This window comes from Cygnus olor, chromosome 1, assembly GCF_009769625.2.
Source record: "Cygnus olor isolate bCygOlo1 chromosome 1, bCygOlo1.pri.v2, whole genome shotgun sequence".
Lineage (NCBI taxonomy): Eukaryota > Metazoa > Chordata > Aves > Anseriformes > Anatidae > Cygnus > Cygnus olor.
The window spans coordinates 182,783,539-182,810,372 of record NC_049169.1 but is presented as its reverse complement, the minus strand read 5'-3'; the positions used below and the strand labels follow the sequence as shown (position 1 = coordinate 182,810,372).

Genomic DNA, 26,834 nt, shown 5'->3' with positions numbered 1-26,834 from the left:
TGACTAGTGTTGGTCCCTTTGCCTGGTAGAGGAGGAGCCCCTGTGGCCAAAATGCAGGACTACCCCATCCTGGGTTTATACTGTTCTCAACAGCGTTATGCTCCGTGTGTACTCAAAACAGCTTCAACCAAGTACATTTGGGTACTAAAATAGTCAACACAATGATTTGTATTTTTTTTCCTCTGAGTAAAAGGCAAGAAACAAAGTTCTAAAGGATCAGTCCTTTGTTTCACATCTGCATTAATGACCTTGGAACAGAAGAGAGCAGTGCATTAATGGAAGCTGCAGATGACACAGAGTTGTATAAAACAAAACCACAACATGATACAAAAATAATTACCTGATTTTGAAGAGGGCAAGAATCAATATGGGATGACATTTTGCTACAGAAAATGGAGGGTTATACAATCCGAGAATTAATTATGTCCAGCTTGTGCTGTGATCTCTTAGAAGCAGGGTGATGAAAAAGCCACAAGACCATTAATGGATTACAAAGCAAGAATGAGCCACCAATGTGACATAGTTGTGAAAGGCAAATACTGTAGCATTAATATAAAGGTAAATGCAGGAGACATGGGACATTCGGCTAGTGAGTTTTTATTATTATTTTTTGTGAAACTTTTCACTCGTGTGTTCCAATAAGAACACGGGGGGGAACTGAATTTCATAGCTGAGCACTGAGCCAGGTCTTAGGTAGGAAACTAGTGACTCCAATGTGTCAATTTATACTGCTTTTCTCCTACTTTAATCCTAGTGAGACCCCCACTTAAACTGAACACAACAAAGAGTTTTGCCATGACCACTCTGGCAAGCTGGGCGTGAGGACAAGCACCCCAGTCCACACTGAAAGCTCCTTCCTGCTAAAGGTGAAAATATAAAAGCTGTGTGACCATAGGTTTTCTGCAATGGTAGCACTGACACAGCAAGCGCTGGAAACTTGGTGATACCCTGTGCTAATGGATGAACTCGCCTTAAAGAGAAGTGTTACTTTCCCTTATTGATTGTTAACCCCATTACATCTTCATACAAACTTATTACGCTTTCAAAATGTCTTGTCAGAAGTCACAAAGAAAACTGAAAAGTGCTGTTTTTCTGCCACAAACGCACCCCTCACTGTCCAAACACAACTTCCAACTCCTACTTCCAGCCTGTGACAGACAGGGGCGGTGACAAGACGAGGACCTGAAGGACCAGGACGCCCCCCCCCCCTCCATTTTCCCTCAGCGCCGCCTGCCCAACGCGGTGCGCCCAGCCCTGGGTCCTCCCTGCACCGCGGAACGGCCGTAGCTGTTGCCTCATTAGAAATCCTCAACATTCTCCTTCAATTCACCTCATTCGCTCTCATTCTCTTCCCCCTGAGCGTCGGTAGGGCGTCAGGACCGAAAACTCTCTCTCTCTCCGCCGCGGCGCAGCTCAGGGCATTTTTAACGTTTCTCTTTCGCTCAGGCCCTCGTCGGGCAGATAGGGAGGAGGAAGGAGCCGCGGAGGCCCCCAGCGTGAGGCGAGTGGCGGCTGACGTGGCGGCGGCGCTGGGAGCAGGATGTGAGTGACGGACGGGGGGGCGGGAGGGAGCGGCGCGGGGAGAAGACCCCTTACGGCCCCCTCAGGGCCCCCTCACGGCTCTTCGTAGTCCCTCACAGTCCCTCACGGCCTTCTCATAGCCCCCTCACAGCCCCTTGCAGTCGTAGCGCCACAGCCCTAACCTCTTCTCTCGTTCTCCCCAGGTCGAAGGTCACCTTTAAAGTGACGCTCACCTCGGACCCGCGGCTGCCCTACAAAGTGTGAGTGCCGGGCCGGGGGGTTGTGGTGTCGCAAGAGGCCGTGGAAGCCGGTGGCAGAGCGAGCAGACGTGGGCCTGAGCCATGTGGGGTTTTGGTTTTATTTTATTTCATCGTTTTGGCAGATGCATAGAGCATCTGTATTTGTGCTGCCTTGTAGGCTTTGATCTAGACCGTGTACCATCCATGCACATCCTTGGTATGAGTATTACCACTAGTTAAAGTGACACTGTACACAGTAGCTTAATAACAAGTAGAAATGGGTTTCCTGTGTGTGTTAACAGTCACATAGCCTATATTTAAATTGTCATTTCAGGTTAAGTGTGCCTGAAAGCACGCCTTTCACAGCTGTCTTGAAGTTTGCTGCAGAAGAAGTAAGTAGAAAGTTACAGCTCTTTTAACTTTCTGAATGTTCCTGAAAGCAATTCTTAATTGTGGAATACAGTGCTTAATATAGCATAAAAAATGCTGTCGTTAGATATGAATGGACACCTGCTTTAGTCATGTCAGTGGATCTGTCAAAACTTTTGGAATCCTTAATTCAGCAGTTCTTACACAATTTGCATGTCAATAGCAGGGATGGACAGACTGCCTGTTTTTCTTCACATTTTAAATTAATTTTATTTCAGTAGTATGAAAACTTATGATAGCGAACAGGATTACAAGTTACTACTATTGCATGTTTAATATTTTACGTTACTTATGCAGAATAGCCAGAATATTTTTCATTTTTTAAAGAAAATTCTTTAATTCTTCTGACATTCAGTTCCAGAAATCTTTCATCTGGAGGACTTACAGTTTCAGATTGTAGAAGGCTTTGAGGTTAGGCACATGGGCTAGATTCAAAAAACAGGCTTAAGTGAGTCTTGCATTCTTAGCTTTTGAGTGTTTGTTCTTTCACATGGAATCCAAAGTCCAGAAATAGGTGCCTGAATTGCCTGTATGCAATATTTGAGGTGTATCCTTGTTTCAGATTAAACATGCAAAGATTAAGAGATGTGCATTTGGAAATAAATGGTAAAATAAAGTTGTCAAAAACACAATGGCTTTTTTTTTTGTCTAGTCAGCAAAAAGGTTTAGCTGAGAGTCTGTTCCTGCAGTCCCCGTAGTGACTTCTCCTGAAAGCTTAGGAAATCTTGGAATATTTAAAATTTAATTTGTGAAAGTGTTGGAATTCTAATAAAGAAAAAGGAAGGATAATGGACAATGTGACTTGAGTTTCCTGATGGTAGTGTTGTACAGCTATGGACAGAAGTTCTTAGCAGAAACAGTTTATGTGGGGATAAAAAGGGTTGTGGGTTGTTTATTTGGTGTGACATTACATTACTAGTGACGTAAAGAACAATAAATGTCTTTAAATACACTTGCTGGCTTAATGGCTTTTTTTTGTTTCTTTTCCAATTTGTTTTTATTTAAACAAATGGAGCAGTGTCCACAAAACCCACACATGGAGGCCTAGACCAAAAAGTCCAGCAGTACGCTGATGTGGGATTTCCACTAGCTGTGGGCTGTTTCCAAAAGGGGCGGTCCTGTTCCCCTTCTGTTCTTTGTTACAGATTCCTGTTGCCTCACACATGCCAGGTTGAGATCTGATTGAACCGCATACCAAATTGTTCAGACTGGATCATTAATTAAAGGGTCTTTTTTTGACGTTTCTCTGTTTTATCAGTTAGTGAGCTTTGTTTTCTAGCTCTTTAAGTCCCACTTCAACCACCACCGTTTACACGTAGTTTAAGCTGGCATAAGGTGACATAGCTTTCAAAAACAACCTTGACTGCTGCTTCCTTCTGTTCCCTCACCCCCTTAAACATACTGCCAAATAACTGGCAGAGTCATCTTAGAGATACAGCGTGGGTTCAGACTAAGCCATTTTTTTGTTGCTGGGTTGCTCTTCACACATGTAATCTAGATTCACACCAGAGATGCTCGCTATAAATGCTAGTGTAAGGGAACAGGAAAGACTGGCGTGGGACTGAGAGTAGTTGGAGACATCAGGAAAGAGGTGCCGCATGTGGTGGAAGGGTTGCCCTCAAACCTGTAAACTCATGTCACTGGACGTTAAATGAAACTGTAATAGTGTGATAATAGCATCCTCTGTAAGGTGGGTTTAGAAAAGAATTAATTACTTAAATATTCCCATTTAACTAAACCATATTTTTTTAGTTGATGCGAGGAATTTGAGCATCCAAGGGAATTCTGCTGGTTATTTTGCTGGTTGACCTTGGACCACTCTGGTTCAGCACCATTTTATAGAATAATTACAGACATTTTTTGGAGGTGCTCAAGAAAGGTAGAAAATGTGTGATGGAATGTAAAAGAGCCCAGTATGATTAATGCTTACAAGGGTAATTCCATTAAATGCTTGTGTAACAAACATATTTTTAAAAGCAAATACAAAGAATGTTTTATTTCTCCCGAAAACAGTGTGAAGCACTTTTCGTATTAGCCTGTGTTGGTGTTAAATTGAAATTAATAACATGAACATATGCTTGATTTTTCAAAATATGAAACTGTTTTAGTTGTTATTGCTGATGCATTTCTGAAGCCTTTCACATCTCTGTGAGACAGGGCAGAACTTAATGCTTTGTAAACAGACAAAAAAGAAAATTAGCTTCGTTCTTGTAGAAGAGTCTACTTTCATCGTTCATGAACCCGGCATTGAAAAAAATGAGAGAGAAATTGACATTAACTTATCCTCAGTATCGTGGTTCGTGGACCAGTTTCATAGCACCTTATACTAAACATAGAAGGAAGAGATCAAGCTGTAGCCCCAGATTTTGAATGAAGATGTTTGTCAGTCTCCAAGGGAAGTACATTATCTCCTGAATGACCAAAGCTCTAAGGGCAGAAAAGGATTTAAGTTTGGGCTGTTCAGCCTTGGCAGGTTTTCTGCTGAGATGTTTCTCAGTGTCTCAGTTCAGCCAAATCACAACCAGAATTCCTCTGTAACAGTTGACTGTAGCCATGATGTAGAATGTTCCTCATATTTATCAAGTTTCAGTCGCAGGTTACTTTTTTTTTTTCTCCTCAATTCCTTTCATTGCCGAAGGCAGAATATATTCCTTCCCCCTTGGAAATGGCTGAAATGCATAATGGAGATTTTTTGTATGTCATCTCTTAGCACATCACGTAACAAAGACTGGCAGAACTGGAAATGAAAGAACTGGATCATTAAATGGGAAGGTCTCATGAGGTCTTAATTGTTTGCAGCAGTCAGCCCTTCCCGATATATACATTTGACTGCAGTAGATTGGATGATGCAAGTTTATCTCTTTCCTTATTTTTTCTTTTCTCTGTTTGGTGGGCTATGTTAAAAAAAAAAACAACAACAGCAACAACAACAAACTAATACAGAGTATTGGGAATACTGTTCTCTTTAGTTTTTATATGTCTGCAGCTCTTTCCACAGTTGTCAGAGTTCACTGTGACAGTGCTAATGTTCTCATTTACAGTCTGATACCTACTGATGTATTTATCAGTAGTACTGGTAGTTACAGCTACTTAGTACATATCTTGGGTATACATTTAAAGAATACTTACACAGCGTCTCTTATATTTGTGGAATTGTTACTCAAATTGTCATTTATTCCCAGTAAGCAAAGTTCTATTTTATTCTTTACTAACCATATAACACGCTCATCTGCTGTTCATTGTGCAAAAAGAATGAGTTTATTGCTGTAGAGGATTTTTGGCATTTTAACAAATGAGAAAGGGATATAATTGTTCATATATGATTGTTACCTTTCCTTCAAGATTTTACTGTAGATATTAACATGTGTTTCCTAGCATTGAAAAAAAAAAAAAAAAAAAAGTTGTTTGGCAGCCTAAGTTATCAGTTCATAAGGTTTTTGAAGCAAAGGAGCTGTTTTTGTAAAGTATGTATGTTTGGGGCTGGATGTTTTCTACTTCAGTTTCAAAGAAAGCTGAGGATTATCAGCTGACCACAGAATTTCTTTGCTACTTGATTATCCATCTGACTTTGTGTTATAGAAAGCCTTACATTTTCAGCATGGGAAACATTCTTACCAGACACAGGAAGGACTTTTGATTTAAGCTCCAACAGAATGTTAAAATGTATTACTGAACCAAACTGTACCAAATTAAGTGTAATGACTTCCAGTATAGTTTCCCTTTCTATATTGTGATGATTTTTCATGTGCTGAGTGTGTAGCTGACAACTATTCCTGTTTGGCCCAGTATTTTGGGCTAAGATACAGGAAGCGAAGTGTTTCATTCTCTTCTAACACAACATAATATGAATCAGTAAGAGAATCTTAACTAGTCATCCACTGACTGACTGCCTCGCAGTTCTCACAGGCACCTAGGGTATAAGCATCAGATAGATTCTTCGACTGAAAAACAAAATGTCAGAAGATGAGTGCAAATGTCCATCCTCCTGTGAATGATCCATCCCTTTCATGCATTGTGTAACAGAAGAGACAAGGAAGAAATGAGAAGAGACACTTAAGATACTGGAAATTACTTTTTTCTTTTTTTTCTCAGATGATGTAGGGGGAAAGATCTACAAAATCACTTAGTTAAAATGGAAGCGTTGTTGAAAAATAACCGAAGTATTAAGCTAAGGATACATGTTCTGCTTGTTAATTTTGTGTTTTATTCCTTTACTTTTTGAGTTGAAAGTGGACTCATTTTAGGAGGTGGGACTTGGCGTGATTGACATTAATAGCCCACTGGTAAAACCTTATAAACTCATTTTCTCCTATTACATAAAAAAAAAAACAGCTCCTTAGACTGCTGTATCAAGATTCCCAGAGTTGGCAAAGTTGAGAATGAAGGCTTTATCTTCCTTCTCTGATAGGTATGCATGTTGTGGGTCAGGCTGGGGTAGAGTTAATTTACCCCACAACAGCCCATGCAGCGCTGTGCTCTGCACCTTTAGCTGGAACAGCCCTGATATCACAACAGTGTTTTATCTATTGCTGCACCAAGGCTGTCTTACCAGCTTTCCCATCCCCTGACCCCAAAAGCCAACAGGGAAGAGGTGGGGAGGGGGTCATTGCCAGGACAGCTGACCCAAACTCTCTAAAGGAATATTCCATACCATAGGATGTTACGCTCAGAAATAAAACTTGAAGGAAGAAGGAGGAAGGGACTCCTGTTAGGAAAGCTAGCAACCACTGCACGTACTGAGGCCCTGCTTCCCAAGAAGTGGCTGAACATTGCTTGCGGATGGGAAGCAGAGAATAATTTTTTCTCCTTTTGCTTCTGTGCGGCCTTTGCTTTTCTTATATTAAACTGCTCCTATCGCAAACCTCCAAATGTTTTTTTTTTCCCCATCTCATTTACTCCCACTTCATCCTGCCAAGGAGGGGGAGTGAGAGAGCGGCTGCATAGTGCTTAGCTGTTGTCAGTGTTCAACCACAACAATGCATTAGCTATTAGGAGGTGGCATATTATTTTTTACATTCTTACTGTGAAATATGTAGCTCCCAGTTTATCAACTCATTATTCCATCCTTTCTTTGAAGACAAATTCTTCCGCTCCTCATGGCATTTTTACAGTGACCCTGGTACCTAATTTGTCTTTTGCAAAAATTACAGTTTTCATGCTACCTTGCGAGATGCATAGGTGACAGGATTTACCTGCTATGAATACAAAGCTAAGAGATACTAAGTAAAAAAAGTAAAAAAAAAAAAAAAAAAAAAAAAAAAAAATAAAAAAAAAAAAAGGCTAATTTAATGTGTCTGGAGATAAAAAAGAGACATTTTTTTCAGTTTACTAACAATTAAGTGCTATATTCAAGTATGGTTTCTGTGAGCGCTAGCTGTTGCTGTTAGTGCATGGAGTTCCTGCAAATCAGACCTCAAAATTTTGAGTTGAACAATTAGAAAATAAGGAAAGTGTGATTAATGAAAGCCATTTAAAGGCCTGGCTGAACTGACTTGTTTAGCAGATGGGAGAGTTCTGTAATTCTTACAGGAAAGCATTTGGTGTTAGCTAGGATTCGTAATATTTCCTTTTTCTTGCCTAAGAAAAGTGGTTTCTGAGGAGGTTTAAGTGAAACTTGCTGATTGCTTGGACACCATTATTTTACCTAAGGGGTTGTTAATTGAGCTCAGTACAAAGGAGTAAACCTTGGTCCTCAGACCAACCAAGTAGGACTGACTCACGCTGCCTACCCCTCTGTCCTGTGTGGTCCAACCACATTAAGCAGTGCAAGGATGTTTACCTGGGCTTTGTCTGACTCCTTGCAGTCGCAGAAGTAAGTCCTAAGAAATAATTGGTTTTGGCTTCTCCAGAAGCTGAGATCTTCTGAAATAATTCCCAGTCTGTGTACGTTGCAGCCTCTCCTGTGCAGGGCTTTTCATATTGTGAGATTGACTGCATATGATGTGCATAGGGGTGGGTATCGTGGGGATGTGATTGAGGGTACAAAGCCTGCTGGAGCTGATGTCAGAAATCTGAGGGGGCCAGATCTGATACAGTGCTCTTAGGGCATCCTTTTGTAAGCGTATCCTGGAGTGAATTCTTGGAGCAGAGCAGTCAGAGAGGACCAAACTGAGCCAGGGAGAAAGCTAGGAAATAAGTCAAAATGGAGCAAGATGAGCTAAAGCTAATTCTGGTTTCCCGACCATCCTCAGTCAGGAAAGCGAGAGGTTCACATTGTGATGATCTTTATGATGGTGCTACCAAGCACTCAGAATTTATTTGCATGATAAAAGATACTCTCTCAAAGCAAATTCTGTGTGTGCATCAGATGCAACCTTTTTTTTTTTCCTCCATAGTATATAATGTCTTTACAGTAGCTCTTGTTCTGGTCCTGTAAATGTCGAGCACACCAGTATGAAGTCAGTATGCCTATGAACATATACATGTTTTTTGGGTTCAAGATTTGATGTTGCTAATTTTTATTGCAGAAAATTTGAACATATATATTCTTTGCCACTTTTCTAAAAGAAAAGTATTGCTTGCTGAGCATTTGACATGTAATAAATATGCTTCGTAGAAGTTCATTTCCGTGCATGTTTTAGGTGTTCCTTTATTTAGTATAATCAGAACTAACATTCCTTAACTTTTATATATTTATCTAGTGAGTAATAATAATTGGATTTCATTTTTTTTTTAGTATTGCAAATTTCTTATTCTGTACTGAGGTGTCTAATCGACTTAAATTGTAAACCTTTATTTTGCTATATCTATAAATCTGAGGGGAATCTTTTCTCATAATTCTTTTGTAACTGAACCAACTAAAATGATAATTGCTTTGAATATTCCCCATATATTTTCTGGATTAAATATATCTCTTACATTATTTTGTCCTACTCTAATTTCCTTTAGTTCAAAGTTCCTGCAGCAACAAGTGCCATTATAACAAATGGTAAGTATATAGTTTTTATATTGTAGTTTCAGTTATGGGGTATTGATAAAAGCAGAAACATCTTTTCTTTCATAAACTGTAGAGACTGCAAACTGAACTTAATATTGCAGCATTATTGATATTACTTATGCATGGGTGAGGGTAATAAGCCACTAATATGATTCATTGAAGTAGTTTTGTCATAACACGTAGTTTTGATTGCCTATGCTGAAGATTTCTTGTTTATTCCTGTGGTAAGACTTATTTTGATTATAAGAAATAGCTGCTTGAAGTACTGATGTGCTAAATATATATTGCTTGCTATATTACATTTTTGAGCTGTAAGTTTAGTGTAATAAACTGTGTTATTTCTATTTTCACCTTCCCCTCTGTTTTTGTCTTTTTCTGTTTTAACATATTTTTTCTAGATGGAATAGGAATAAACCCTGCACAGACAGCGGGTAAGTTAGTATTTATGGAGTCTAGTATTAAAAAAAAAAAAAAGTTAATTTTCTGTTAAGTTAATGCATAGCACTCTGGGTTGATTTTTATAGCTTAAGTTTTGATTTCTTAAATGGGAAAAGAACTACCAGTAGTTGGAAACTATAGTCAGTGTTGTGAGGAAAAGGTTAAATCCATGTAACTATTGCTCAGTTCATTATTTAGTCAGTGAAAGTATAAGGCACTGCTATCTTTAAGACTTAGCTATTTAGTGCAGTCTAAAAGAGTAATGCTGTTTTACTTGCTAATAATAGCTGTTTTTTTTTTTCCCCCACCCTATACCTAGTCCAGTAATATTTACTATTTCAGCAGCCATTATGATAAGATGTGTTTAGAAAGTAATACTCAGTTTTAGAGCAGAAACTGAAGGTGCTTTGGAAAGCACATCTTCAAGAAGATAGAATCGTTTTGCAGATAGCCCTCTTGTTCTCACCAAGTGATTCCAAGTGAGAAGTTTCTGATTTCAACTGTGGAGGCTTGCTGTGAGTTAAGAGTTTGCCTCTGTCACACAAAAGTATAGAATTCTTCCCCATCACCTCCTGAAATGCATGGAAAGCTAGTACAGATGTTGAATTGGGCTAATAATAGTCTGCTGTCCAGAAGCTGGCTTCTGTGGACTTGTTCTTGGAAAGTTACATTCCTAAATTAATTTGGAAAGTATTACAATAACCTGATCTAGACCCGTTTGAGATGAGAGTTCGGTGGAGTGGAGTATCTTGCTAGGGTCATAACTTTCTACTAAAAATAATAAAAATGCCTTTGGTGCTTCTTGAACACAGTCATCCAGGGGAAACTGTTAATCTGATTTGACTCCTGCTTGCAAATGTGATGCGCAGTTGATGGAGAGTTCATCGCTGCTTCTGTTTTTTGCATGAAGTCTTTGCAAGATTTTGTTCATTTATGCCCTCCATCTGTCATGTGTTAGTGAAGATACCATACTTTCTTTTTTTTTTCAGATCTAAAGAGAATGAGAAAGTGTGGTATTACTAGTATACTTAGCAATCTAAGATAAATAGTATAAAGTAAAACCTTGTAGAGCACGTAGTATGTGATAGTTAGAAGAGCAATTGCTTGACTAATTTTGGGAATTTCCTGGAGTTGTAAAAGGAACCACTTAAGCATAGCGACCCATTTCTGAGGTCTACAATTGCTTCAACAACATCTGAAAATGAAAATCAAGAGAACATCAAGTCAGCACCACAGGAGGTTTCTGTCCTCCCAGGGCTTGCCTTAAGACACCCGCATTATGCTTTGACAGATGTACTGCCTTAGGCAGACTCTTCAGCTTCTGCTGTCCTCATTATGATCATATGACCAAGTGCCTTAAAAACAGATGATAAAGCTAACAATATAGTTTAGCTACTAGATCGTTAGCCACATGTACAGGCATATTTTCACATGACCGCTGAAGAGCATTTATGCAAAACAGTAAAGTCAGTTGTTTAAGTTAAGGTATACTTACTGTGTTGCTCTTCCTCACAAGTATACTTTCATTTTGTATAGCCCAAATTAGCCCATTTTGTAGCCCAAAATAGTTGTAGCTTAATCCTTCAAAGTAAATCAGTTTGGGACTAGTTCACTCCTGAATGAAAACGTCCATATGGGCTTTTATCATGCTTGCAGCTATGCACATTTAATTCACAACTCTAATTGCTTTGCTAATTGCTTTGCAAAGTTTGCTAACTTCTTATAAATGTTCATGAATTACTCAGTGGTAATATAAAACAGCATTTCAAAGTTAGGGTTCAAGTAAATGAAAAGCATTTAGATGCAAGATGTTTTCACCTTGGTCTTTACCTTATCTGCAAATACAAGATTAGGCTGAAGGATATTGTGTATATATCTATATCTATATCTATCTATCTATCTATCTATCTATATAAAACAAAGAAGGTACCACTCACTATTACAATCCTGTGTGGTGTTGCTTTAAACTGAAAGAAGGGAGCACGAGGGAGAAGACCACCAAATCCAGGACTCAGAACAAAATCCTGTCCAAAGTTTACAAGTAAACGTAGATAACTTAAATATAACCTTATGTTCAGCCTTATTAACTGACACTTCAGAAAATAATAAGTAGGTTAGAACTTAATGTTGTTTTTTTTTGTGTTTTTTTTTGCATATTATTTAAGTTCCTGTAGATTGAACAGTTACTTTAGTCTTCAAAAACTTCCCAAACCAAGATGATCTGGGAATAAAGTCTTAGTAATCCTTGGGGATTTCAGAGGTTTTGTCCTTTTCCACTGTTTCTCAACCTCTCTAATCAAAAGCAGTCCTCAGGTATGACTTTCATTCTCCCTATGTGATTCCGTGGAGCAGGGGAAATGAAAGCTGAAAAAGCTAGGCTTAGCACTTAATTCCTGTATTGATTTCAATTTGAAATCCTCGATAGTTCAGGGAATAGTATGCCATAACTTCAATAAACCCAGTGTAATATTAATGATGGAAGCAGACTAAGAGGTGGGGTGAACTGCTGTCTGCGTGAGATGCAGGTGTGTCCTGATTATGACTGCGATCGCAACATAAGTTCTTTTCATCAAGATTGATAAGCTTAGTTCTCTGGTTTGCTGGTGTGAGAGATTTGTGTTTAGAGGGGTTTTGAAAAACACTTGAAACACTGAGAGAGAATGCACTCATTGGTCACAGCCAACACAGATCCATGAGGGGAAAGTCCTCTTTAACGAGCTTAATTTACTTTTATGACAAGGTCACCCGCCTGGTTGACCAACAGAAGCCAGTTGATGTAATCTTTTTCAGTTTCACCGAGTTTTCAATACTGTTTCTCACTGTATCTTTCTGAAAAAAAATGTCCAGCCTATGGCTAGACAAGTATGTAACACAGTGGGTGAGCCACTGGCTGACAGGTCGGGCCCAGAGGGTTATAGTAAATGGGGTTACAACAGGCTGGCAGCCAGTCACTGGTGGAGTTCTGCTGGGCTCCATTTCAGGGCCAGCTCTCTTCAGTGGTTCTGTAAATGAACTGGATGCAGGGCTGTCTGCAAACTTAACTAGTGTGCATTCCAGTACTAAACTAGGAGGAGCTGTTGACTCGCTTGAGTGTAGAGAGGCCTTGCAGAGAGGTGTTGACAAGTCAAAGAGCTGGGCAATCACCAACAGCATGAAGTTTAACAACAGCAAGTGTGAGATTGTGTTCTTGGGATGGGGCAGTCCTAGCTATACGTACAGACTGGGGGATGTGAAGCTGGAAAACGGCCCTGCAGAGGGGGATCTGGGAGTTCTGGTCACAGCAAGCTGAACACAAGCCAGCAGCGTGCCCTGGCAGCCAGGAGGGCCAACCGTACCCTGGGGTGCATCAGGCCCAGCACTGCCAGCCGGGCGAGGGAAGGGATTGTCCTGCTCTGCTCTGCGCTGTGCGGCCTCACCTCCAGCACTGTGTGCAGTTCTGGGTGTAAGGAGGGCATAAAGCTATCAGAGAGTGGCCAAAGGAGGGCTGCAAAGATGGTGAAGGGTCTGGAGGGCAAGACGTATGAGGGTCAGCTGAGGTCCCTGGGTTTGTTCAGCCCAGAGCAGAGCAGGCTGAGGGGAGGCCTCATGGTGGCCTGCAGCTCCCTCACGAGGGGAGCGGAGGGGCAGGCGCTGAGCTCTGCTCTCTGGGGACAGCGACAGGACCCAAGGGAATGGCCTGGAGCTGGGACAGGGGAGGGTCAGGCTGGGTGTTAAGAAAAGGTTCTTCACCCAGAGGGTGGTCGGGCACTGGGACAGGCTCCTCAGGGCAGTGGTCACAGCACTGAGCCTGCCAGAGTTCAACAAGTGTTAGGACAGTGCTCTCAGACACATGGTCTGATTTTTGGGTTGTCCTGTGTGAAAGCAGGAGTTGGATTTGATGATCGTTGTGGGTCCCTTCCAACTCGGGATATTCTATGATTCAGTGATGATTATTCATCTCTTCTGTATGTGGTCTCAGCATATCATCTAAAAATAGAATATCTTCCGATAACACATTTTTTTGAATGGGTTTTCTGGTACTCATTATGTTGAATAGGTAGAACAGTTTAAATCCTTATCTGTGTGCCAGAAGAGTGAAACCCAAAACAGGGAAGCTTTGTTCCAATATGCTACTAATGAACAAATGTTAAATGTATTAATATTTAGTATGAGCACACTCTACATCCATGAAATAACGTGCATGAGAAAGAAATGTAATTATTGTGTTTTTACAAGTCAACATGAAGATGAATTGGAATAGATATATATTACTAATACCTTTTATTGTATTGTGTACAGTCTCCTTCGTGCAGTAGCACAATGAAGATTAAAAAAAGAAGTATAAGTCCAAATAGTAATTAAATAATACATCATGTTTAGCAATGTGATTTCATTTGCAAATACTGCGTTTAATAGAGTAAAGCAGTAGTGACAATCCTGAATAGCCATCTAAGTATTAAAAACTTTCATATTGTGTGCTCCTAAAAAATCTATTATGATCAGGACTATACAGTAATAAATAATAAGTTGAAGAATTTTTGATGCTACACTGAGACTGACGTACGTTTGGATGTGTGGAGAGCCTTCCTAAAAGTTCAGTTGGAATTCTGAAGTTAAAAGCAGTTAAGTACTGAACCAAGGAATTATGAATGAAAACATGCACGAGTGACTCAAGATAAAATAGTTTTAATAAATTAGAACTTGATTTCCGAGTCTTGAATTTATTCTGGCATATAAGTGAAATCAGACATGCAGGTATGGAAATGCAAAGTTTGAAAGGCCATAACTTGCAAGTCTTATTATATGACTTTGAGTCAGGTATTTTTACTTCTAAGTACGAGTTGTTTGGACAGGGGCGGTGTGGGAGGGATAAGACAGAATTCTGTGGAAAGAGAAATATATGTTTCTGGTGTGTGAGAGAAATTACTACAAAGATGTTTAACACTGACCTGATTATATTATTTTCCTTTAAAAGGGCATGCTTGTTTAGGTAGCATTTTATTTGCTTGGTGACATGTTTTTTTTGTTTGTTTGTTTGTTTAGGAAATGTATTTCTAAAGCATGGTTCAGATCTACGGATTATTCCCAGAGATCGAGTTGGAAGTTCTTAATGTCTACTGGAAACTTTTTGAATAAGTGATGTTGCTGTGCAGCAAAGGTCTATTTATTTTGGAACTCCACAGTGCAACTAATGAATTGGCCTTCTTTAAAGCTACCAAAAATGACTTCCCAGGATTTGATCTCTTTTGACACAAAAATAAGGTTTAGTCTCCTTGTTAAAATACATGAAATCATGCACTGATTCTTTCTTCACTAGTATATGTAATGGGCTGATTCCATATTATGTTCTTGAAAGAAAGATGGACCTCTCTAATGGTGTTACTGAAACTGCAAGGGCAAACATTTAGCCACGATCACTAGATATTTAAAGTATTTTATATACTGTTGGACCTACTGTATGAAAGGGGGACTTTATGATATTGGTACAGAAAAAATGTTCCTACTGAGTGCTAGAAAGTTTCTGGGTTTTTTTGTTCTTTTTTCCTAAAATTCCACGTTTGGAACAGTTTTCCCATGGTTCAAGTGTTTAGCTCAAATAGACGGGAGATTTCAGTGGATTATTACTGAAATAAATAAATGCCAAATGTTCCAAAGTAATTGTAAGATTTGATTGCTGAAAATATTTTAGATAAAAGAGAAAACAGGTATTGAAATGCTAAAACTTCATTTGATGTTTTGTGAAGTTAAATACAGTTTCAGAGAATTTGTGAGACATAATCTCAAATAAAGTGCCATCAGCTGGGAAGGATTGCAGTATAATTTGTGAATGTATAGGTTCTGGTCAAATATGTCATTCCTTTTTCAGTAAATACTGGTTCTTTGCAAAAGTCTTGTTTTGCTTCTGTGTATTACAAGGGAAGTTGTAGAATGCATTGAAATGTTTGTGTTTGGATAACTTCTTGTTTATAAATTGCCTGAGGTAAACTATCAGTCATGGATTCTAATTAGAAAAGTTGCTGCTTTTCTTGAGCTATTAATATTACTTTGTGATTTAATCTATTTGGCCAAATCTTACCCTGTTACATTTTGTGTGTCTTACTGAGTTTACAGAAAGTTGAACAATGGGCAATGTAGCGCTTGATTAAATGAGGATTGTCTGAAATACAACTTTGCTGTGCAATACTTATGCTCCAGAAGGATGTTCAGATTATGTTTCAAATAGTGTAGAAGTACAAAATGCCCTTATGAGAGGGTATGAATTAAGTGTATAGAGGAAAACTCTTCTGAAAGTGGTATATGACTATAAACATTTTCAACTCTAAAATGAATTGTAAATTTCTGGATTTGCCTTTATTTTAATAAACAACAATATGAAAAAATGCAAATATTCCTTTCTCATTTTCTTTAGATTTTGACAATAATTAAAAATGATGCCCTTTGACATTTTAATCAGCATACTCTGAGATTCGTTTGAAGCCAAAATACTCGTATGCAGAATTCCACAGAACACTGATTTTAAGGGCAGAGTGCATAGTTTCAATTTATCTAATGCAGCAATATAATTAGAATGAGCTAAGTTAATAGCTTGTAATTTTTCTCTGCCAGTCTGTTGAGCGAATACCTGAAAAACACCTTACACTAGAATGTAACAAAAATCAAAGCTTTCTTTCCTGTCTCAAGGTGCGATACAGTTTTCAAAAAGCCATCATGACTTTTTCAAATGCAATTTGAAGCTAAGATGCGTTCATCCTCTTGTAAAGGAAGGCTAGGTAAGAATATCTCAGATGACGCCTAGCATTTGTTATGCTGTTACTTAGGTAATAGCATGGATAGCATAAAGTATTTGTTTGCCATAGTGTGTTGCAAGCAGTTTGTATAACATGCAAATGATCTGTCCATTTGGAACAATAAATGATCTTTGTAGTACTTTCTGTGTTCATGACACCTTTGTCTCAATATGGTCTCTAAAACCTGAATGTAACTTTTCAGTTTGGTGAATTCGCTTGGTATTAGCAGTAGAGTGTACTTGGTAGGCATTTGCAAGTTGATTTGATGTTTGCAAGTTCATTTTGTTGTATCCAAGTCATAATTGACACGTTGTATAGCAAAATAAAAGTTTCGAACCAGACTTTGTAGGCCTAGGGAATCTTCAGAAGATTTTGAAAAGAATGCCGTACTCCCAGACTTGCACTGTTTGGTCAAACCTTACTTTAAGATGTACTTCGGAAATCAGCTCTGCCTGGAGTATAGTCTTGGGCTCTGATTGTAACTTGACTGATGTTAAATGAGAGACTTCTGTCATTTGTCTCTGTTTTACTTTGTCATTTCTTTGCTGGAGGCATGAAGGCAATTTAAAGGGTATTTTTTCCTCTATTTTACATTTGTAAAAGTATGGCTGGTTTATGTTTCAAACATATTCTGTGAAAATGTTTGGCAGAATCCTTGAGCATTTATGTGGAAAGTCTCACCAAAACTTCCAGAGAGCTGTCGTTCTTGTGGTTTATAAAATATTCTAGAAGACTTGATTTTCTCAAATTTGACAGAACTTTATGAAATCACGGGTATTTTTCGGAGAGGGAGACACAATGATCTAATTTAGTATAGAAAAACTAGAAGAGATAAGAATCACAGAGTCATTAAGGTTGGAAAAGACCTCCAAGATCATCTGGTCCAGCCATCACACTACCACCAGTATCACCCACTAAACCGTGTCACTAAACACCATATCCAACCTTTCCTTGAACACCCCCAAGGAAATGGCCCTCACAACAGTTCTGTCAGTACTGTGAATTTCCTCCTTTTATTTCCAATTGTCATGGTTTTGGCTTGGGTAGAGAAAATTTTCCTTGAAGAGGCTGATGTGGTGTTGTGTTTTGGATTTAGGGTTAGCTGCCTGCCAGGCTAAACCACAACACCAAGCCACAAAATCCAACTTTTTTCCATGTTTAAGATTAGAAGACCATTTTCCACTCTCATTGCTGCTAAATAATGACCGTAAAAATTGTGGGTAGCAGATACCAAGAATTTAGATTTTTATTTTTTTAAATTCATCTTTAGGTTGATAGTGAAGACCCACTTCCCGTTGCTGCTCCAGTGGCACGCTGTGCAGTCAGAGCGAGAGGAGGAGCTGCTGGTATGACTGCAGAATAGCAGTTAGTGGATTCCAAAGATACTGGGGGCACAGCAGTCCTTTGTATGGCAGCATGCAGGTAGTCATCAAACAGAACACTTTAATGGGGCAGTGAAAAAAACTAAATCCTTCAGTTTTCCTACTAACACTGTGGAGACAGCATTTCAGCAATACAGGCAGGAGCACCAAGCTCCAGCTGAGTAAAATTCAGTTCATGTGTGATACATTTTGTTCATATTTAAATACAGTACACCTAACTATACCTCTCACTGGTGAATTTCAGTCACTGTTCCTGCTGATGGAAGGTAGATACAGGGGAGTATTCACAAAGGCTAGCATGATCTTTTTGAGGCTAATCTCTGCAGGCTGTTTCTGAATTTAATGGAAAATGAAATTCCTCCAGAGAGAGATTCAGAGTAGCTAAATGAATCTTCAGTTCTGAATTGCCCTCTGGAGGAGCCTTTCTCTCTTTACTGACTCTGTAGAAAGCCTTGAGATGTTAGCCTGCAGGGGCTAATGTTAACCTTTGTGAATACATCCCCAACATGCGCTTCCCCCTCCCTTCAATATTACATGTTGTAGCATTGTGCTACCCACTCGCTGTTGTTTGATCTGGATGTTTAGCACGTGACACAAAGCTCCCAGGGACTTGTTCAAAACTAAAATTATAAGCACTTGTTTGCATGAAAACAAACGTGCTTTTTATGTGATCTAATTAGTCAAATGCATCTTTTTTTGTTTTTACAGCAGGCTTAGCAGCCTTGGTGGGAGTGTCAGGGAAGGCTTGTTGTTCTTTACGGAAAGGTTTGTCAGGTTAAAATTAGTTACATCTACAAATAAAAAAAACCTGTTCTGAAGAAGAAAACCAACCATTCTATTACTTCATTTTTTTTTCAGAGTATAGAATTGGTCTCCTTTATCTCCACGAGGGGGTTAAATGTTCCTGGAAAGCTGATTTTAAAAGGTTTGGAATGCATGAAATAGCCACTAATGCAAAGGCCAGGTGCAGGTGTTCCTGCTTATTGCTATGAAGAAAAGTCCTGAGGCTGTGAGTGGGAACTGTCAGTGTCTTTCACTGATGAGAAATACCAGGTGTTGTCTGTAAGAACTATACCAACCGTAAAGGCTTTTGATCATTTTGCTGGAGAAAAATCACTCTCTTAATTTTGAACAATTGATCAAGTTTGTCCTATAATTAAGTTAAATTTGTGGATCTTCAAAGTAATCTTCCTGTGGTGGGAATGGGAAGGTTCAAGACTTTTCCCTATGGAAAAAGAAAATGTAACTTGCATCAAAGATGAAGTGCCAGCTGCAAACCACAGCATCTTTATCTTCAGAAGATTCATTCATAAAGATTCATTGTTGTCTGATGAAAAGTTTAACAAAAATTGGACGTGCTTTGTCTTTCTGTGGTACATGGTCTTTTTGCAATTCCAGGCTCACATGGTATGCTATCTTCTCATAAAGCCACAAGGTTTTAGTTCATGTGAGCTATTTGGTGCACTGTCACAGCCCTCTTAGAAATTCAACTAAAGAGCTGTTGGGTTATTTACAAGGGATGTATATATATGAAGTATATCTTCTACATTTAATGAACATTTTTGCTATGGATGATCAGGGATAGTTTGATATTAATACTGATTAATGCTCCTCATGCCTTTTAAGCATCAGGCATTACTTTGAACTGATTTTCATATGCTTTCTCCAAAATAGCTCATAATAATTTAGGCTGCATGCCAGTTTTGCTTTACAAAGTGTTAGTTTTTACTGCGGGACAACATCATCACTGTGGCTTCCGTAGAGCATAGAAATGTAAATGCTTCTTCTGAACCAAACTGGGTTTATGCAGCATATCTTCATGCTTAAATGTGTATGCGTGTGCAAGTAGCTGATATATGCAGCTCTCCAGTTCCTCCTCTGAGGAACCAGGACCTCGATACCTTTACTAGCTGGCCAGAATTGGTGAGCTGACAGAGAGCATGGAGTGGTAGGTTGTGGCTGATGAATCAATGGTAACGGTAATGTGGCTGATGAATCAATGGCTCCCTCCTTTAAATAAAGAGAAATTACAAAACAGAGGACTAATTTTATACACAGATGATTCTCTTTGGGGAACAAAATTGTCCTGCCTTCTGTTCAAGGCAGAGCTACAGTCTAGTCTGGTCTTAAGGGCCTAGCCTAATCTCACTCTTCCAGGATTGGAAAGACTGCTTATATGCAGGGACTTCTCACCCAGGTAAAAGCAATTTAATCTGTTTTTTAGGATTTTCATAGGCACCGTGCTGACCAAGTCATTTTCCTGAAACAGCTGGTAGACAACAATCTCTTGATTGCAGCCATTGTGTTGGTTCTTGAGTGCTGCTCTAAAAGATTTAGGTATATTTCCTGGGTATTTTTTATGTAGGACTCCAGGTGTAATTGCAGGAGTCAAGAAGACAGTGAGTGTTAGCTACTTTGAATTATTTGTGTACCGAGTTGTTGGTATTTTTCCCCAATAGTTTGCCCCTATTTGTCTGCAAAAGAGACATTTGCAGTTAAGGAAGTGCAGTATGCATTTCCTGCTCACTTACCAAAATAAGATCGAAATTGTAGTCATTAGATGATTATCCTATCTGCTGATACTGTAGTCTTGGTTGTATATCCTGGCACAAAATAATTTCTAAAACAATTGCAAGCCACTGAAAAAAGCAATGAAGTTGTTCACTGTCCATCTTGAGGGTAAATAGAATTCTGCAAGCTTTCAGTGCTAACTACTGCAAGGTAAGCCAGTAGCTGTCAGCAGGTTGCTGTTCAAGAGTAGTTTAAACAGTTTGTGTAGCTGCTCAGATTTGTCCACTGCTAATTTAGTTTCCTATTTCTTTAAAAGTTGGTTGTGTAGGTCTAGGCAAAAGCCCTGTTTCAAGGCTCTGTCACAAATTTGTGTTAATTTCTAGCTGCAAATCCACTGCTTTTACCTGACTCTTCAGATCTGTGTTACTGTCACATGGTTCTGTCTGGGTCACATACATCGTGGTGGAGTCTACTGAGAAACCTTTGGATGTTGCCCGCTAGCAAGATAGTAACTCTTTAATTAATAATTCTTAAGAGAGCATTGAAATAAAAATAATCTAAGAAATGTGGCCTGCTGCTCTAAATGCTTGACCTAGAATCGTATCGCAGAAAAAATGCTGCTGAAATGAAAGGGACCTATATTGCAGTGGAAGGAACTGGTACTGACTAGACTGTTTTATATATGAGACCAGATTCATGCTTCAAAATTGACATAGTTTTTATATATAAACAAGGAAGAAGTCCTGAGTACAGGGAGAACAACACTGGCATTTTAGCACAAAACCAGAGAGACCTCTAAATACTAATATGTGCATGTATTTGCTCATTTTCTATCTGATGGTACACAACTTTCTTCACAGTTTCTCACACTGTGTATAAGCACAGAGTGCCATCAAGTCTGGATAATGTGTAGTCTACTGCTTTCAGCATTCTGAGAAAAAGAGAGAGGGGTTGGTCTTCAGGATAAGGAGAAAACTTAGTCACCATCTTAATACAGCAGGTGAGCCCAGGTAGCCAAACTCCCAGGTGAGGGGGAATGCCGTGACTCCAAATTGGCAGCAGTAGAGTGATTTCTCTGTGGTCAGCAGAGTTTGAGGGCCTTACACAATACAGAAGAGCACTGATAAATGAGTAAGTCCACTTCAGGACTACCAGGATAGTTTGGGAACTGCAGCACAATAATGTTGGAGAAGAGAGTGACAGAGCTGCTTTTATTCAGTCTGAAGCAGAGAAAGGTAACAGGTAATCTAAGTGCCATTTTCAGACATCTAGAAACCACCATCCAGGGCAGGTTATAGAGAAGATGAAGACAATTGCGTTGGAGGTGGACAATGAAAACTGGACACACTGCAGCATGGGAATTTCTAAGAAATAATATGAGACAAAGTATTCACGGTGAGAATCCTTGGACACTGGAACTAGTTGTGAAGAGAGACTGGAGTCTCTCTTTGCTGACACTCAGAACACAATTGTACAAGGCCCTGAGCAACTGATGTAACTCTGAGGCTGGCCCAGCTCTGAGCAGGGCTTGGGGCAGATAAACTCCAGAGGTCCTTTCCAACCTAAGCAAGTCCCTGGCCAGTTCTTTCCTTACTCCCCCTCTCCCAGCTTTTTCTTAGTAGAAATAGAGCTACATCTTACTTTACCTTAGATACCTGCCCAGGCAATGGAGGCATGGCACAGCCATAGCTCTTTCTACTTGAACTCTTTTTACCCTCTCCACACCTGTATATTTCTCAGCGTACCTGTAAAGGATTATAGTCCTTGACCTGCTGGAGTGACGACCAAAGTTTGACCAGAGGGAGTAGCCAAAATCATACTGTCCCCAACTGTTGTGTAGAAGCTGTGGCAGTTGCTTAAGTAATTTGGAGACTGACAGGTGAAATATACATTCATATGTATTCATTGATGATACTAATATTAGATATTTTGTAAATTACATTTTTAATGTCTAAGTTGAGAACAAAAAGACAATTTTGGATGTAGCTGATCAGCTAACATTTATTGCAGTAACTTTCTAAATCACATTTTTCTCACTTGGGCAAGAGAGGGAATGTAAACAGCATTACTGTAATAAAATGCTGTCAGAGGATCCATGTTGCTTGAAAAATTAGCATCTTTCAATTCAGTTTTACAGTGACATTTCCAGTTAGCAGTTGTGATTTAGCAGTAGAGACCCATTAACTTGTGACAGGGTTCTATTCCATTTGTATGGGCTCTTGAGTAGGATACAAATAATACTTGCTAACAATAATAGCAGCTAGGAGTCTCTACCCCTGGCACGAATAGTGAAAGATCGTACAAGCACTCAATGTCAATAACCACCCATGCAGAGCAGATTATTAGTACGTGAACAAGTGCACAGCATGTCTTGCCAACTGTACAGTAGTCAGTGATATCCATTATGGGTGACAATAAAATAAAAATGGTCCAATTATTTATGTCAGATTCATTTAATTCTCACTTCTTGACTAAATACTGTTCTCAATTACTATATCTGTAGCACAAAGTAAGACTGGGCCAGAGTGAGCTCAGGTACTGATTATTCTCACGTCTTGGCTCTGGTTTGGATGACTCCAGGTGTCTCCAAAAGAGAGAGAGTGTTTATAGGACAGTCGGTGCCATGCAGCCTCAGGCCCAGGAATGATGGGCCTGAATGGTCTGAAGTTTAACCTTTTCATTTTTATTTGTAACCTGGTGCCCATAGAAAATTAGGATGGAGATCATCTGTTTGTTTTCAGCATTGGGAGTCAGGGATTCCTGAAGGTTTATGGGCTAACATCTGCAAATGATGACAGAGGGAAGCAATTTGAGCCATGTGCTTTTGTGAATTACCCTGTGACTTTTAAATTTCTTCTGTACTACTGAAATGCCAGGGGAACTTAATAATGCCAGAAAAAAATTCATCCATAGAAACTGTTTATGCGTTTAAAATAAATAAATAAATAAAACAACAACAACAGCAACAAAAACCCTCAAGAGGATCTTAAAAATGAGAGCACTTGGATGTTGCAATGATTGATGATGCTGGACATCACATTTCTTTGTTGCAGTTCTCTCCAAACTTTGAGTGGTGACCACTGCCGTGTGGTTATTTATTCTATTGCTCTGCTTCCAAACACTTCCAAAAACAAACTGGCATCTCTCCAGTTTTGGTCTCCAGGCATCTTTAAAAAAAACACCTTTATTTCTTTCAGTTCTAACCATTCAGCATAATCTGTCTGGTTGATACCAGATAATGTGGATACCTCCTGTGGATACCTCACTGATGTGATGCCAAATGGCATCATGTCATTTGCCATTGAAGTAGTTTAGACAGCTTCATTTCTAAATGATTGAAATAATGCAATTTACACTGTGAAGCCCTCAAAATTAAGGAAGTATAGCAAATATGCAAAGTGTTTTGGACCTTAGTCTGAACATAGTTAAAGTTATCAGTTATTTTTAGATTTCTGAAATAAAATGAGAAGAAAATGTGATTCTACCACTTTATACTGAATGTGGCAGCTATCAAAGCAAAATATGCATTCATTGTTTTATATTGTGCCTTAAATGCAAATTTTATTTTGAATTTGAACTGTGAGATCACCTTGAAAAAGCTTTATTAAGCTGCTGTGATGTGTTTGCAGTACTTAATGACCCCAAATTAGAATGATACAGAGAGGCTGTAACAGCTTCCAGTGTTCATCACAAAATCAAGGTGTTTGTCAAGAAGCCTCTGGGTTTGTCTAGTTAGTGGAAATGACTTTAATGAATTCATAACCCTCGACAGCCTTTTTCTGAAGATGCGTTGACACTGCATGATTTTAAATGCAAAATATATGCCTGCTTACTAGTGCTTAACTATTAGTTTTAGTAATCCTTCCCTGTTATGAGTGAGGAAAATCAAGGCATTCTAAATCTTCTGCATTGTATTCCAGTCTAAAAGCTAAATAAAGACAAATAATTACTTCCATTATCCAATGATGGTGATTGGAACATCAATTCTGTCCAAAAAAAGAAGGAACTGTGAGCTGGCAAATAAGCAGTTATGGTATCAACAATATGTATGATCATCTACTTAGTTCATGTGAACTTTTACTATTAAAGAATGAAATGTTATTTTAAGCCAGATGGGGAATATCTGCAACTGAAATGCACTAATTCTACTTTATTTTGGTTTTCCAAAACCAGCATCAGTACTATTTTATTCTATTTAATGCAGAAGACTGTAAGTACAAAGAATTGTGACTTTTTAATACAATGATTCTTCAAGTATTTTCGCTGTTAACAGGCTTACATGAATTACATGCAATCAACATGTGTGGGTTTTCCAAAGTCATCTACAATTTTTCTGGAAAGCAGGCATCTAAAAATTGCAGAAGGTTGAATACAATTGATCAAGTTTAACTATTCATCCTGCAGTATGATTAAGTACAAAAATAAGGCAGGAATAGGTCTAACTGTACTGGAAGGTGCATCTACAAGCATGTTGTTCTTCCTTGAAAGTACCAGGAATGAAGATGTTTTAGATTTATTCTAGTGTTTTACTACATTTATATTTAGATTTTTTTTTCCCAAACTCAGTTTTAACTTCTGAAAATTAAGCTTGCTTTGTCTTCCTCTTTTCCCCAGTGGATACTGAGAACAGCAATTGAGACAAATGACTGTTTGTAGGTGCCTATTTCCACAGTATATAGAGAAGCCTAGGCAATAAATTTTGGCTAAGTGGACTAATAGGACAGGTAAGATCGGAAGCTTTTATAGAAAACAAATGATTCCTTAATGCATCTAATGAACTGCACAGATGTGGGAGATGATGCTTCGCCTCTCTGCTGGTTTTAAGAGCTTCCTAGCTACCACACATTATTATTGGACATAAACTTATGCAGCTTAAAAAGCTGAAAAAAATGTAGATTCTGCTTTAATTAAACTCCTTGTCAGAGGTATTCAGGCAATAAATTAATTTGGAATCTTATAAATAGCTCTGTCAATTCAATTAATTTCTTGCATCAGACATTTAAAGGTGTTCATCTTTCTTCACTAAGGTGCTTTTTCACTTTAGTTAATGCTGCCATTTTCACACTTCATTTTTTTTCTTTTTCAGAATTCTCTGCCCATTCATCTTTGCATTCTTCCTTTGTTCAAAACCAATTCAGATTGTCTATCATTACCTTAAGACTTGTTCCATCTCAGCTCTTCAAATTTGATTTTTCCCTTCTCCTTTTCCTGTGTCCTTTCCATGGCTTTTATATCTCTTCATTTAATTTAGCACAGTTAAGGTACTCTATGTTGCTGGCTTGTCCTGAATTGCTGAACAACGCTTCTGCCTGTTTTGCTTTCTTAATTCTCTATTCTCTGTCTAACCAATGCCTTGACTGTTTTGTTTGTTTGTTTGTTTCCCTCTTCCCAGTCCCAGAGCTAATTGGGAGTGTGAGGAAGTGCTGAAATGTTAATGTATATATCTGAAAAAGTCTCCTCTGTGACAAAAACAGGTTCATCCAAAAAAGAATTTAAAAATCTGGCATGCTGGAAACATAGAAACATAATATATCAGTCTGGACAACTCAATCATAAAATTAGCTTTGTCCTTTTCCTTTAATGCTTGGTGATTTTCATTTTCTCCACATTGCTTCAGTAGAACTAAGTTTGTCTACTCAAAAAATTCAGTGTGGAAAGGCAGCTATTTGAAGTAGGAAAGTAGTTTGAGGTAGAAGAGCTTTCTGTAAAGCATCTGGCAAACAGCTTACCTCAAAGGGAGCTTTCCATCCCATTCCAGGATGGCTTATTGCTTGCTTTCTTGAGAATCCTTTTGTTTCAGGTCATTGAATATCTACTGCTCAGCTACACCAGAGGTCTGGAAGATGCATATTCTTCTAGAAACTTCATTCTTTTCCCATCTGTACTGGAGTGTATTTTATTTTTCTTCAAATATTTATATATGTATATATATATATATTCAAGTGTTCAGCTAAGTTTGTTTACTGCTCATAGAAGTCCAAGAATAGACACTTCCTGTTGAGCCAGGTAAGCTTTGGATCAGTCATTTTTATGGTATAGACCAAGACTGCTGCAGGTGGTTGACAAGGAGAGAAAGGAATAGTAGTGTCTTTTGGCTAGAGCACAAATGCTTAGGTGAACCTCTCTTTAGTTCTTGAATCTGCTTTAGATCTTCTGAATGACTTTCAGCATGCCATAAAACACTTTTGTGCCTCATTTCTCCTGTAGTTTTCTTTTGGTTCTTTGTTTTTAGCTTTTGGTCTGGTTATCTTCTCGTTTTTGCTCTCTCTCTCTCTACTTTAATACTATTTTCCTACAAATGTACCGTACACTATTATTTCCTTGCAAACTACAGCAGCTGATAATCACTGCAGCCAGCTCTCATGCAGAGCGGTGAGAAACACAATAAACAGAGGATGAGAAACTGTTTCAGGCATTTTAAGATAAGCTGTATTGCAGTAAGAGACTATCAGAATTATGTTGGTAGGAGAATTAGTTCAGCTAAAGAATAGTCTTTATTCTGTTAAATGACACGGGATTTTATTTTGTTAATCGAGGCTCTATGAAAGCTCTAAGCTCTTCTCAACCTCTGAGAGGCTTCACTTGGAAGGTGGACAAAACTGCCTTCTTC

At 38.7% G+C, this 26,834-nt stretch overlaps 1 protein-coding gene across 1 annotated transcript; it reads left to right on the top strand.

The window, feature by feature from the left end:
* The first annotated feature begins 1,251 nt into the window (after nt 1-1,251).
* On the top strand, nt 1,252-15,915 carry UFM1 (ubiquitin fold modifier 1). Its single transcript, XM_040543332.1, has 7 exons — nt 1,252-1,365; nt 1,447-1,542; nt 1,725-1,781; nt 2,095-2,152; nt 9,078-9,117; nt 9,525-9,557; nt 14,587-15,915. Coding segments are annotated over exons 2-7 (258 nt in total). The 5' UTR covers nt 1,252-1,365; nt 1,447-1,540; the 3' UTR covers nt 14,655-15,915.
* The last annotated feature ends 10,919 nt before the right edge of the window (nt 15,916-26,834 follow it).

Coding starts and splice junctions, on each gene's coding strand:
- UFM1 (XM_040543332.1), top strand. Junction 9,118..9,524: donor AAGTGCCATTATAACAAATG/GTAAGTATATAG, acceptor TATTTTTTCTAG/ATGGAATAGGAATAAACCCT. Junction 9,558..14,586: donor AAACCCTGCACAGACAGCGG/GTAAGTTAGTAT, acceptor TTGTTTGTTTAG/GAAATGTATTTCTAAAGCAT.